The 13,584-nt window shown below is 39.4% G+C and overlaps 1 protein-coding gene across 3 annotated transcripts in view; it reads right to left on the reverse strand.

Moving 5' to 3' along the window:
• Nucleotides 1-5,588: 5,588 nt before the first annotated feature.
• LOC109558204 (sterile alpha motif domain-containing protein 9-like) overlaps nt 5,589-13,584 on the reverse strand; it is a 37,590-nt gene continuing 29,594 nt past the window's right edge. For all 3 annotated transcript variants that reach the window (XM_070787490.1, XM_070787491.1, XM_070787489.1), the window contains one exon: nt 5,589-12,130. In XM_070787490.1, the coding sequence (XP_070643591.1) occupies nt 7,377-12,122 (4,746 nt within the window). In that variant the 5' untranslated portion in view covers nt 12,123-12,130 and the 3' untranslated portion in view covers nt 5,589-7,376. The remainder of the gene's footprint in view (nt 12,131-13,584) is intronic.

Genomic DNA, 13,584 nt, shown 5'->3' on the forward strand with positions numbered 1-13,584 from the left:
TTGAAGAAGGAAATGGCAACCCACTCCAGTATTCTTGCCTGGAGAATCCCAGGGACGGGGGAGCTTGGTGGGCTGCCATCTATGGGGTCGCACAGAGTCGGACATAATTGAAGCGACTTAGCAGCAGCAGCAGCAGCATGATCCACTTCAGACTTCCTTGCATTATAGTCCAAGAATAAGCATCTCTTATGCTTATTGTTTGAAGTTGATAAGACCTTTTCTCTAGACAGTAAATACCACAGACTTAACCAACAGAAGCCCTAATTGCAATTTTGCTGACACTTGTGGCATCTTCCCCAGAGAAGATTAGAATGCTCCCAGGCGCATGATAGGAGGGCATTGTTTCTGACAATGCTTTATGGTCCAGCCTGATCGGAAATGGACAGCAGGATAGTCAGTAGCTTTGCCTGAAGACTGCATACATTCTAGGTCCCTCTGTCACGATATTAACATACATATCTGGACATCCTGCTGAACATCACTGGGATCCCTTATATCGATGACATCATGCTAATCAAGTCAGATGAGCAGGCCAGCGCACTAGAACACTTGGTAAGAAACAAGCGTTCTAGGGGATGCGAGATAAACACTCTGAAGACTTGGGGACTGGTCACATTGGTGTCTGAGTCTGTTTTCAGGAGAACATGAACTGCAACAGATTTTCTCATTAATTCTGAAGATCCTGAACTATTGATGTCATATTTAATGAGACTAAAAGAACATGCTACCTTTTCATTTGTCATTTTCTTATTGCTGATTTTGTGTTTGGAGCCAGTGAAATCCTAAAGCCTCCCTTCAGACTGCAGAATATAATACTGCATGAAACACGCTAAATGAATGAGCAGCCCATTTCTGTGAAATGGCTCCTTTTCCTTATTTTATATGATCCCTGTTACCCTATATCTGGCTTCCCTGGTAGCTCAGTTGGTAAAGAATCCGCCTGCAATGCAGGAGATCCTGGTTCGATTCCTGGGTCGGGAAGATCTGCTGGAGAAGGGACAGGCTACCCATTCCAGTATTCTTGGGCTTCTTTAATGGCTCAGCTGGCAAAGAATCTTCCTGCAGTGTGGGAGACCTGGGTTCGATCCCTGGGTCGGGAGGATCTCCTGGAGAAGGGAACAGCTACCCACGCCAGTGTTCTGGTCTGGAGAATTCCATGGATTGTGTCGTCCACGGGGTCCCAAAGAGTTGGACTGACTGAGCGGCTTTCACCTTCACCCTGTGTCTAGCCATTACCATGGACCAGTGAATCTGAACTACCTGCAGATCAAGTTCTTCTATCTACTTGTTTTTTTGGCTGCACTGGGTCTTTGTTGCTTTGCACAGGCTTTCTCTAGTTGCAGCAAGTGGGAGCTCCCTTCATTGTGGTGTGTGGGCTTCTCATCGTGGTGGCTTCTCTTACTGTGGAACACAGGCTCTAGGCATACAGCTTCAGTAGTTGCCGCAAATTGCAGCTTGTGGGATCTAGAGCATGGGCTCAGTTGTGGTGCATGGGTTAGTCGCTCCGTGGCATGTGGGATCTTCCTGTACCAGTGATCGAAATTGTGTCCTCTGCACTGACAGGCGGATTCTTATCCACTGCACCACCAGGGAAATTCTCAACTTCTTTCTTAACCAATAAACTAGCTATAATGTCTTTTTGTTCCTGTATCATGATTTTGAATTAATGCTAAATTATTCTTAAACACTTAGCTCACTTGGAGCTTTCTATAGAGATATTTATAGAGACATCTTTTTGTGTAGACATTCAGAAATCAGATTGTCTTAGTTTACCAAATGTAATCCATTTTTGTCTAGGACTTGGGACTACTTTAATTTTGTTTTATTTGAGCTTGGTGTTTGTGATAGCCATGAAAATGCACTTTAAAGATCTCTAACTGTAGGGAGCTTAATTGACCAAGTGCCTTTGTTGCTGGACTCTGAAATTCATTCCTGCATTTGCATCAAGGCAAATTCCATGGACCTCTCACAGCCAGTGACTGATCAAAGCAAGGATACTAAGGCTGGTTTCTGGATGATCTGAGACTCTTGATGGCTAATTTTTGGTTTAAGGATGGTGACAGTTCTCTAGAGAAACAGAACCAATAGGATGTGTACATATATGTGTGTATGTATATATATATATATAGAAAGAGAGAGAGAGAGAGAGAGAGGTGAGTGTGTGTGGGGGGGTGGTTTCCCCGGGCTTCAGTGGTGAAGAATCTGCCTGCCAAGCAGGAGACATGAGTTCGATCCCTAGGTAGGGAAGATCCCCCGGAGGAGGACATGACAATCCACTCCAGTATTCTTGCCTGGAGAACCCCATGGACAGAGGAGCTGGTGGGCTAAAGTCCATGGGGTCACGAAGAGTAGGACAGGACTTAGTGACTAAACAACAACAACAATACAGAGAGAGATGTATACACACACACAAAATCCACACTCACAGGTAGTGTGTATATGTGTGTGGTGTGTGTATGTTTTGTAGCTGGAGTTTGGAGGCACTCTCTCTAGAACTTCTTCCTTGGAAGACTTCAGTCCTTTTTCTCTTATGGCCTTCAACTGATTGGATGAGGCTCACCCATATTGTGGAGGATAAACTGCTTCACTCACAATCTATGATTTAAATGCTAATATTATCTTAAAAATATCTTCACCACAACATCTAGATGGATGTTTGATATAACATGTGGGTGACCAAATATCTAGCCAAGTGACATAAAGTAAATCACTAAAATACAGGCTTTACCTATATTTTCAACAAATAGGATGAGATGATGATAGCATTTAACTAAAGGGTAAATTTCTGGATTTCAAACTGAACAATTTTCTCCTTCCACTAATGAAAGAAAATACAATTTAAATTTTTACTTCCTTTAAATGTATTCAGTGGAGACATAGGACTCTCAGGCTACAAAGCCTGCCCTAGAATTAGAAACTGGTCTACAATGTTATGATGATGGTGTACATACATATTTAAGTTTTAAAAGTACAGAAAGGAACAGAGAATAATAGTACACATGCTTTAATTGGTGCTGGGCTTCCTGACAGTAGGAAAAGAGAAGGTGAAAATCTATAGACATTTCAGTGCACAGGAGCTCTTTTTTTAGTATTTTCCAAGTTTCCAACAGAAAGACCTTTGGAGGAGCAAGAAATATAAAAACAAGTGAGGAAATAAAGTACAAATTTTTAAGAGAAATAACTTAGTCCATTTGAAAAGTGATCTTCCCTTTGATGTTACTGAGATTTCTTTGCTAATCTACATTCCAAATAACCAGAAGCAGAATGCCATTAAATTTCCAAAGTTCATTTGTGCCAGCCACCATTTGTTTGAGAGAGTTGATTAATATTTCTTTCTGAATGCTGAGTTGGGAAACTTCTTTATTTTTCAGTGGGGAAGTTGTACCAGATGGCTTGTGGGATATGAGTTCCCCGACCAGGGATTGAAACCAGGCCCAGGCAGTGAAAGCACTGAGTCTCAGATACTGAACTGCCAGGGGATTCCTGGGAAACGTGTATTACAATGACCTGATCAGCGATTTTCAAGTTAAAAAAATATATCTGATGCCTTCTCAGTCTAGGTTGACTCTGTCCGAATTGGGAGATAGAATAGGCAATTTGGAAACACCTTTCAGGAGATTCTGTTCAACTGAAAGTGCTGTCTTATGGAATAGTAAATAATTAATATTTAAATCTTACATTCCACATTTCTGTTTTTCAAGACCAGATTCCATGGACCTAGGGAAAATATAAAGCTAAATAGGTAAAGAGAATGATAGATCAATGTACTTGTCAAATTTGTCCAGCATAATTCAACTATTGTTTTAATTTGCAAAAAAGAAAAACAGACACACATTTATTACTCTGCTGTTCCTTGGCGAAGTGGCCTGGATGCTGATGATGATTATAATTATTATTATTATTTTGAGCAAGATAAGAAAGTGATCATGATCTTCTTGAGTTATAATGAAGGCCAATAATGAAGGTTGCTCAGTTGTGTCCGACTCTTTGCGACCCCATGGACTGTAGCCTACCAGGCTCCTCTGTCCATGGGATTTTCCAGGCAAGAATACTGGAATGGGTTGTCATTTCCTTCTCCAGGAGATTTTCCTGGCCCAGGGATTGAACCCGGGTCTCCCACAGTGTAGGCAAACACTTTACCATCTGAGCCACCAGGGAAGTCCCTCTTGAATTATACTATCATCTAAATTCCAAAGCTCTCACAAAATTGAGCAAACAGAGCCTGTACTTGCATACTAGGAAAAGGAAACATATTGCTGCTGGAAGCCACAGGCCAGGTCAAAAATAAATGTTTATATCACATGGTAAAATAAAAGAGGGATTCTACCCCAAGACCACCTTGATAAAGACCCACAGTTACTGCAGCTGCAAGGGAGAGTCCAGTCAAGGCAGCTCAGAATAAACAGCAGCCTAAAAAGCAAATGTGTTAGCACATTATCTCAAACCCCGCCCCACCTCATAGCCATCTGCTCGCCAGAGATGGTCTAGAATTTCTTGAAAGGGAGAGATACACTAGCAGGGCTGCCGGTCCCCCTCCCCTACAGATCCCCAAAAAGGGAGGGGCAGCAGCATGGGCCAGACTGGGACTCTGGCCTTCTTAGGATGAATAAGTAAGGCATACAGACAGAGTCCCCAAATAACGCATAATTAGATTTATCTGTGGAAAATGGATTTTGTGAGATAAAATTGTTCTTACATTTTAACTTTGGCCCTAAAATGACAGAACTCAGATACCAAAGTTGGATGATACACCAAGATGTGTATTTTCAAGGTAAATGTCCAAGAACCAATTAGACAACTGACCTACAATAAAGATATAAAGAGTTAATAGCATGGAGCAGGGGTTGGCAACATTTTCCTGTAAAGAGCCAGATGGCTGTGCAAATATTTTAGGTTTGTGGGCTATATGGTCTCTGTTGCAACTATTCAACTCTGTTGCAACACAAAAGCAGCCAAAGCCAGTATTTAAACAAGTGAATGTGGCTGTGTTCCAATAAAACTTTATTTAAAAGTAAAAGACAGGCTGGATTCAGCCCACGAGCTGTAGTTTGTCCACTGCTGGCATTGAGGAAGAGAGGGTTTATGAAGAGGTTCTTTTGGTGACAATTCTCCCAAGCACCATGAGAATCTCATCCTGAGCCTGGGAGGTGGGGAGGAGGCTTCAGGAGGACTATGTGGAGTGCTTGATGCATCCCTTGACTGTATGGGGCATGTTGTTCTCAAGACTGGACATTAGATGCACTCTATACCATCGGTAGAACAAACATCCATAAGTACTTCTCACGTACCTGCCTAAGCTGGTCTGAGTTCAAAAGGATCACCTGGGAAGGTAAGAGGACTCCAACCGAGACTATTTCTCTTAGAGCAGAACAAAACCTGGAACAGTATGGGAAGTGGCCCCAGAGAAATTATTGTGACTTGACATTCTCATCTCTAAATTGAGACTGTATTTGAACAGAGGACTATTTTATGCCAAGAGTGAGCCAATAAGTTATGAAGCTGAAATTTCATGCAGTGGCAAAGGAAAAAACCTCCTCCAGTGGGAAAAAAAAAATTGAATGGGATTGTTGAGGCAAAAACAGACAGCATTTCTTATTTGTTTTACAAATATTTTATAACAGAAAACTTCAAAAGCACAGTCCAAAGAGAAGAGCAGAGTCTGATGACCTCTCAGGCCCTCATAGTACAGCACTTGTTAACTCTGGTTCAATCTTGTTGCAGCTATAATGCCCATCTACTCTCTTTAATCCATCTCCGTATCCCATACACAGAATTACTTAGAAAAACATCCAATGTCTGTATTTCCTTTAAATTGAAAGTAAGATCCAGAGGTTTGATTTGATTCGGGTCCATTTATTTGGTGAGACTGTCTCCGGGTTACAGTGAGCACTCCTATAGTGCTTCCAGGACAGTAATGTCTGCTTCTCTCTCAGCAATGTTAATATTGATCAGAATTTAGGACAGTTTGACTCATCTATTATAGTTCTTTATCAGCTTTTAAAAAAAATCAGTTTTAGCAACCATTGATGATTTCCCAGAGCCATAATTCTATTAGGGAAAATGACATTTTGAGTACCTCTCATTGGTTGTGCATTGGTTATATGTATACTTGCTAGAACAATGGGATCCCCTGGATTGGAGACTCATTAGTCTTTTCACAAGAGTCCTTTTTATTCCTTAGCTTTGGAATTTTGCTGTATTTTTGTTTGTTTGGAGGCCTATGAGCTTCTTAGCTATAGAAACAAAATTCACTTCTGCTCAATTGTCACCTACTTCATGAAAAGGAAGCCTGCTTCTCTAATCTACTTTGGTAAGATCTGCATACTTCTATAGGTATAACCTTCAGAGAACTGGTTGGTCCTCTGCTTTGAAAGATCCTTCAGTGCCAAGTACAGAGTACCTTCCCAGTCTGCCCGGTAAGATTACGTGTTGTTGTTGAGAGGTTTTCACCTTTTTTGTGAAATGGTTTTGCAGATAATGTAATGTCTTGGTACCATAACCACTGTCTTTTGATTCTGAAAAATTTTCACATTTGAGAAGAAAGTAGACAATCTTCCTCAATCCGTGCCTTGGTTGTTAATTGAGGGAATGGTGGGTTTCTGTGCATCTGAATGAGTGCATTCACTGCTTCTCATTCCTTCCGTGTTGTTGAGTCATTAAGTCGTGTCCTGCTCTTCTGCGACCCCATGGGATGTAGCCCGCCAGGTTCCTCTGTCCATGGGATTTCCCAGGCAAGAATATTGGGGTGGGTTGCTGTTTCTTTCTCCAGGGGATCTTCCTGACCCAGGGATTGAATGCGTGTCTCTTGTGTCCCTTGCTTGGCAGGCAGATTCTATACCACTGAGCCATCTGGGAAGCCCAATTCCATCCGGCTCCTTCTTATTCTGCCCTCAGTGGTGGTGTCCAAACCACGGAAGATATTTGATAGTTTTCACATCTCTTTTTCATCACAATCTATGTGGGACTTACAACGTGCTTACGAGGAAATATAAGTACTGTATGCACAGAGCCAAAAAACTAGAGGCTGTATCTATAAATTTGCCAACTTAAAGTATGGTGGGAGGAGAGGGTAGGACAAACAGAGAGTAGCAATGACATATATACAGTATCATGTGTGAAACAGGAGACTGGGGGAAACTGCTGTATAATAGAGGGAGTCCAGTTTGGTGCTCTGCGATGACCAAATGGATAAAATGGGTGGGGGCGGGGAAGAGGGAGACTGAAAAGGGAAGGGATAATTATGACTGATTCACAGAAGAGACCACCACAACACTGCAAAGCAATTATCCGCCAATAAAAAAAAATAAGTATACATCTTGGGTCTAAAAAATTAAGTGGTATTTTGTCCATATTCCTGGAGGGAGAAGGCCAAACTCTTAAATAATCTCAATGTCGTAAGCAAGTGGGCCTCCAATGGAAAATCCCAGGTAAAAAGACACTTTTTCTATGCTTCTACCACTTCTGAGTTGACCCAGAAAAGCAGGTGTGATGGGTATTGTGATTTTTTCATTGATTCCATATTCTATGTGTAAACAATTATTTCCAACTCGTCCCTTTAACCGAAGCAAAAGCTTTTGGACTTTTTTCTCCTTCCATACATCTCCACTCTGCCACAAGAAATTAATATCAGCTGTCTTTTCAAAACATTGATCAATTTTTCCTTTGTGAACAAGTCTGTTCACACTGTTACCTTTCCCAAGAAAGAAATAGGCAATTGGTTGCTTTGTACGATACATATGCTTATATTGTCCCCGAAAAGAATTTTCCAGTGACGAAGCATACTTTTCCATTAGTCTAGAATCTTGATCTAGTTGTTGGTTTTCCGGCCAGAATAAGAGGGAAGCTAGGAAATAAGGTTCTGGATACCGATACGACATTCCTGTTTGTTGTAAGAGTTCTCGAAGCTGATCTTTCAGTTTTTTAATTGGCTTCACTATTTTGGAGGTCGGTTTAATACAGTAGAGAATGATGTTGGCCAGGATGAAATTTTGCTTTTCCTTTATCAGGATTTTGACAGTGCATTGTTCAAAGAGAAAAGTATATTTGTCCATTATATCTTCCATGGTGTGTACAGCATCTTCTTGAGCTTTGATAAGATATTCCAAGAGTCCAGAAAACTTGTCTGCTTTTAAAACTTCCAGGCTTCTCCGATACAGCTCTACCTGAAGCGGTACACTAAGCTTTGAACCAAAATCTTTGTTCTGTAATTCTTCTGAGGGGCCGAATATATCTGCATACTTCTTAAAATACCCAGCCACCTTTCTCCGAGTTTTGGCCTCTTCATTTTGTTTAATGTTGTTCCTAGGTTTTAGAAGGACAAAGTATTCATCAAAAAAATCAAAGGACTTTTTCAAAGAAAATTTCAAATTGGTTAGGTAAGAAATAAAGTTCTTGAGGACTAATTTAAATTCATTGTTTGCTTCTCCAGGAATATCTTTACTTCCTGATATAAAATTGATCATATCTCTTTTAGACAGTTCATTTTTATTGTCAAAAAAAGGAATGAACTGGAGAATCTGGATTGTGTAGAGCCCAACTTCTATCTCCCCTAGATAGCCAGCTGTATTGTAAGTATCATACCGCCTTTTTGACTTCTGATAAAATCTTTCCTTACCTTCATACTCTCTATCCTCACTTTGCTGTTGAGATTCCTTGAATGCATTTGAGGCCTGTACTGCTAAATCCAAAAGGTCAGATAGCTCCCCAACAGAAATGCTCCTGTTTCTTTCATTATCGTCCATCCACCATCTTATTTTACTTTTGAAGACTTGACCCAGTGTATCTGAGATATAAGAATTGTCAGGTTCTATCTTTTTTGCTTGATTTGCCCAGTGTAGAGCACTGTCAAAGTCCTTCTCTTTAATGTAGAAATGTCTTGTCAAGGCTTGGCAAATGAATGCATTTGGGTTGAACCGACGAATACCTCCACGTAATACATTTTTAACTGCCACGTTCCCTTCTTCTTTATGTAATGCTTCAATGAACGGGGAGAACAAAGTTCCCATTTCACCTTCATTTTCATTGCGCTGTCTTGTCAGCAGCAGTGTTTGCACATCTTCTAAAAATTTGCTTCTTCCTATTCCAGTATCATAGAACAAATTTTCTGTTAGCATGTCCAGCGTAATTTGACTCTTATCCAAGTCATAGCTTATCTTCAATTCTTCCAGTGAACGAATGGCAATCAAAGGGTGAATAATGCGTACTCCACAGTAGTTCCCACATTCTACCACCTCTGTTTTTATTAGAATTGTAGAGTAGGTGCCCATTTTGTCTTCAAATTTTTCTGTTCCCCAGAAAGCTTTCTTGCTTGTGATTCCTAGGAACTTTTCACACTGTGATAGTGAAATGGTGGTATCTGGCACATATGAGTTAAGAAGGGCCAGAAAGGAAAAAAGCTTTGCTTCCTTGGTGGAAATATTTTGTTCTTTCAGGATATTCCTGACCACATCTTCTATGTACTTTTTATTAAAGTTGGTTTTCATAATCATGAAGGAATAAAAATCTTGAAAGTTTTTATGTTGGTCTTCAATTTCTTTCAATTTAAGCTCAAAAGCTCTCTGTTCTTTGGGAGACAGTTGTTGTATTAGGGCAATACTGTCTGAGATCTTTGCACTTTTTTCAGGATTCTGTGATCTCCTGCAATTTAGAATGATCACTAGAGGTTTCTCATATCGAATATACCTATTAGCTACAGCTGTATGAATAGAAGCTTGCAGAAGATAGACATTATCCTGTTCTTCAAAATCATCAACAAGCAGTAATATAGGTAAGTATTCCTGATTATTTGTTGTCCCATAGGTTATTAAATTAGTCACTTGTTCTCCAATTTCAGAAAAATCCACTGTCTTGTTTTTTAGCACAGCACATCTGAATTTCTTCCTTAGTTCCCAGAGAATATGCATAGCCAACGTAGTCCCACCACAGCCTGGATGATGATACAGATGAATAATTTTGACACATGTCGACTTAGAAGAATCTGCCCCTCTTTGAATCATTTCTTCAAGTTTTTCATATTTATCCCTTTTCACAAAAGGGGAAGAATAGTTTTCAGAAGAAAAGTAGAAATTCCACCATGTTACTTTGCCTCCTCGATAAAAATCTTCCTCTTTCAGTGCTTTGAATTCAAGTAATTTTTTTTTGTCTTTCTCTAATATTGTATCTTCACATTCATTTTCACAGAGAATTTCCAGAGCAGTCATGATATCTTCTTCTTTTTTCAGAAGGACAGTAGATGAACCGATAGATGGTAAAAATCTCTTGGAAGATTGAGTCACAGATTTTAGCTTAAGAATAGTTCCATTTATCTCTTCAAGACTTAAAGAAGAAACACATTGGTTTGATAATTCATCTTGCTGTGTTGTTAATCTTGCTTCAAGTAGATCTTTCCATCCCTGACATATGCGTGAATCTACACAAATACACAATATATTTTCCATTCCTTTGAGATCTTGGTAGAAAGCACAGAAAGTCTCAATGAGGGGGTCTCTTGGGTCATCAACGGAGGAGAGTAATAGAAATACCACCAAAAACTTCCCTCTTGGCATTATGTCTTCTTGGGTAAGAAATGAAATCAGTTTCCTGACTTCAGATGCTTTTTCTCTTTGCCAGGAACTTGCATCTAAGGGTTTATACTCTTCACTGTCAAGATCTAACCGGCCATTGCAGAAAATCCAGCTGAGTTGTTGATAAAGATTCAGACTAGTAATCTTCTCAGTTGTGGTTTTCCCCTCCACATACAAACTTGGGAAGTGAAGATTTACTACTCGGGTTTCTTTGTATGCTTTGACCACACCCTTGCTCACAGATTCAGGATCAAACTCCAACACAGCAAACCATTTAATTTCCTTTAGGAAATCTAAGTGTTTGATTTGTGTAGGGTGGCATTTATTTATTACAAGAATGTACCAGTCGTAGTATGAATTATCTAACAAATCCTGATTTCCTGTCAACAATTTAACAAGCTTTGGCCCCTCGCTTTCTTTTTTATTTGTTTTCACTCTGCATTTCTCTTCTGCCTCTTTCCTAGATTCTGCAAGTCTTTTCAAATCTAATTTAAATGCTTTGAAATCCATATTACTTTTCATGATGTCCTTAGAACTGGCCCCATCTCGCACAAAGACTGAGAAGTTTGGACTTTGTTTCCATATTGTGTTGCTGCAATTTTGCATTTTAATCTGGAAATAATCAACTTCACATTCAGAATATTTTGGAACAACATCCACTTCAATAACAAATCTGTCAGATAGAGTACTGTTTGGCAGTAAAACTTCTACAAATCTTGGCTCTCGAATGCAGTTCTTTGCTTTTTGGACCTGATGGTCTTCAAAATATTGGTGGATCATCAGATTGAAGTGGTCAATGAGGGCTTCCTTGGTGATGGTGGTAAATTCCACGCCAACAATTGTTCCATGAGGTTTGTCCTTGACTCCAAAATGAATGGTGCCATTGGTACGTGAGTTCATACAAGCAGAAGCAAATCGGAACACCTCATTGCTAAATTTCATTTTAGCATCCTCTTCCGTGCCTGTTTCTGTGTTTGTGAAGGCTTTGAATTCATGTATTGGATCAATGAGATTGAGTGGTCCTGTTTCAGGCTGTAGTTTAAAATTCAATTTGTAACGATATGGATCACTGAATTCATCAAAAGGGTATGCCATGCATGTCGGTTCTGTGGATGGCTGCTTTTTCTTTGTGTCATCTATTTCATCTTCCATGAACTCATTTTTCAGTGACTTAGAACCTTTAGTAACTGTACTCACCGTAGAGTCATTAACCTTATCTGATTTCTTTTTATTCTTTTGTTTTGAAGTCCCTCCATCTTTCTCCTGTGTTTTAGGAACACTTTTACTGCCTTTTCCGCTCTTACATGTCTGGAAAGGATCTCCAGAGGATGTCTCCAGCAACTCTTTGAAGAGCTGTTCTATTTGGATAGCTGGTCCAAATGTTATGCCCATAGCAACAAGGTGATCTTTAGTTAAGTACTTCAAGATTGCACCACTCACATCTTGTGCAGTCAAAATTGCTCTGTGTTTTTGTTCAATTTTATGACTTTCTAACCACTGATTTACATCCTCTTTTGTCCAGTCATCTGTATTTTCTGGTAAGTTAAGTTGTGCTGCCATTCTGATACCTATGTATAGAAAGAGAAAAATTATTTAGTATTTTATAAAGAAATTTAAAAAATAATCAGTTTTTCAATTGACAATATGTGTGTGTCCTAGAAAATTGAAAATGGTGCAAAAGGATATACATGCCCTCTCATGACCCTATTGAGAGGAAATTACCATTATCAGTTTCTTCTATATCCTTCCAGAGAAATACTACCAAATAGAAATGCGTGAGCACTTTTTTCCATTCAAATGGCAACATACCATGCACAATTCTCTTTGCCTTGCTTTATTCATTAACTGCATCTTGGGGATACATATATACATACACACACATATATATGTGTATATATATGTGTGTGTGTGTGTGTGTGTGTGTGTATATATATATATATATATATATATATAAAGAGAGAGAGAGAGAGAGAGAAGTTTCATCCTCCTTAATGGTTATTTTCTATAATGCGTGTTAGCTCTATTGTTTATAAATATTCAGTTCTGCTGTAGGAAATAAGAGAAACAAAAAAGGCTATATAAAACTAAAGAGAGATGGACATGTAAAATGAGAAGCATTTATGAAGCAAGATATAGAAGCAAGTAGTTTGTGAAACATGTTATAATAGACATAGATAAAGTAAATAGAGCTGCTGCTGCTGCTAAGTTGCTTTAGGCATGTCCGACTCTGTCCGACCCACAGACGGCAGCCCATGTGAGTGTTAAACATAGTTAGGAAGAGACTGAAGGGCCAAATAGGTATTAAATATTCATGAAGCACTTTATATGTTTAAAATTTTAATTGGGTCACCTACTGTTGACACCCATTCTGATCTTTTGTGTCCTGTAATTAAGAAACATAAACAAAATCCTGAGTGGTTTATCAGGCTGGTTGATGAGTTAGAGCTGCAGTCAGGCGTACATGCCCCTCTGCAGCTCTCTGATTGGTGCAAGTGGATGTCACTGACAAGGTATCTTGTATTTGTTGATTTCCCTTGGAAAGACCTTAACTTTCATTCTCAAAACCACACAGTGGAGAATGCTGACACTGCAGAGAGGGAGAGAGAGGATATATGAACTTGTATAACTCAGGTCATAAGACCCTTCCACTCTTCTTATATCGTATCCCAAGTGTGTTACCCATCTCTTCCCCCCTGCTTTTTGTTGTGTATTTAATTGATTTAATAAAGATGTGCCTCAAACACCTTAGATTGATCTGTGAGCCATTCAGTTTCATGACTTCTGGGATAGCTTGCTGGGCAGTGAATTTAGAGGTTACTATTACATTCATGTAAATTTTCACATAATAGTTGGTAATAGCTGATTCCTGGGCAGTAGCAAATGGCATTACTATTAAGTGGCATTACTATTCAGTATACAAATGGCAAGCTGCTATTTGGAAAACCATTGGCAATCCGGGTTACAGAAATATAGCAATGCTTAGGGGAAAAACAATTAGGCAATAGTAGTTAGCTTTAAGTAC

This window comes from Bos indicus, chromosome 4 (assembly GCF_029378745.1).
Source record: "Bos indicus isolate NIAB-ARS_2022 breed Sahiwal x Tharparkar chromosome 4, NIAB-ARS_B.indTharparkar_mat_pri_1.0, whole genome shotgun sequence".
Classification (NCBI taxonomy): domain Eukaryota; kingdom Metazoa; phylum Chordata; class Mammalia; order Artiodactyla; family Bovidae; genus Bos; species Bos indicus.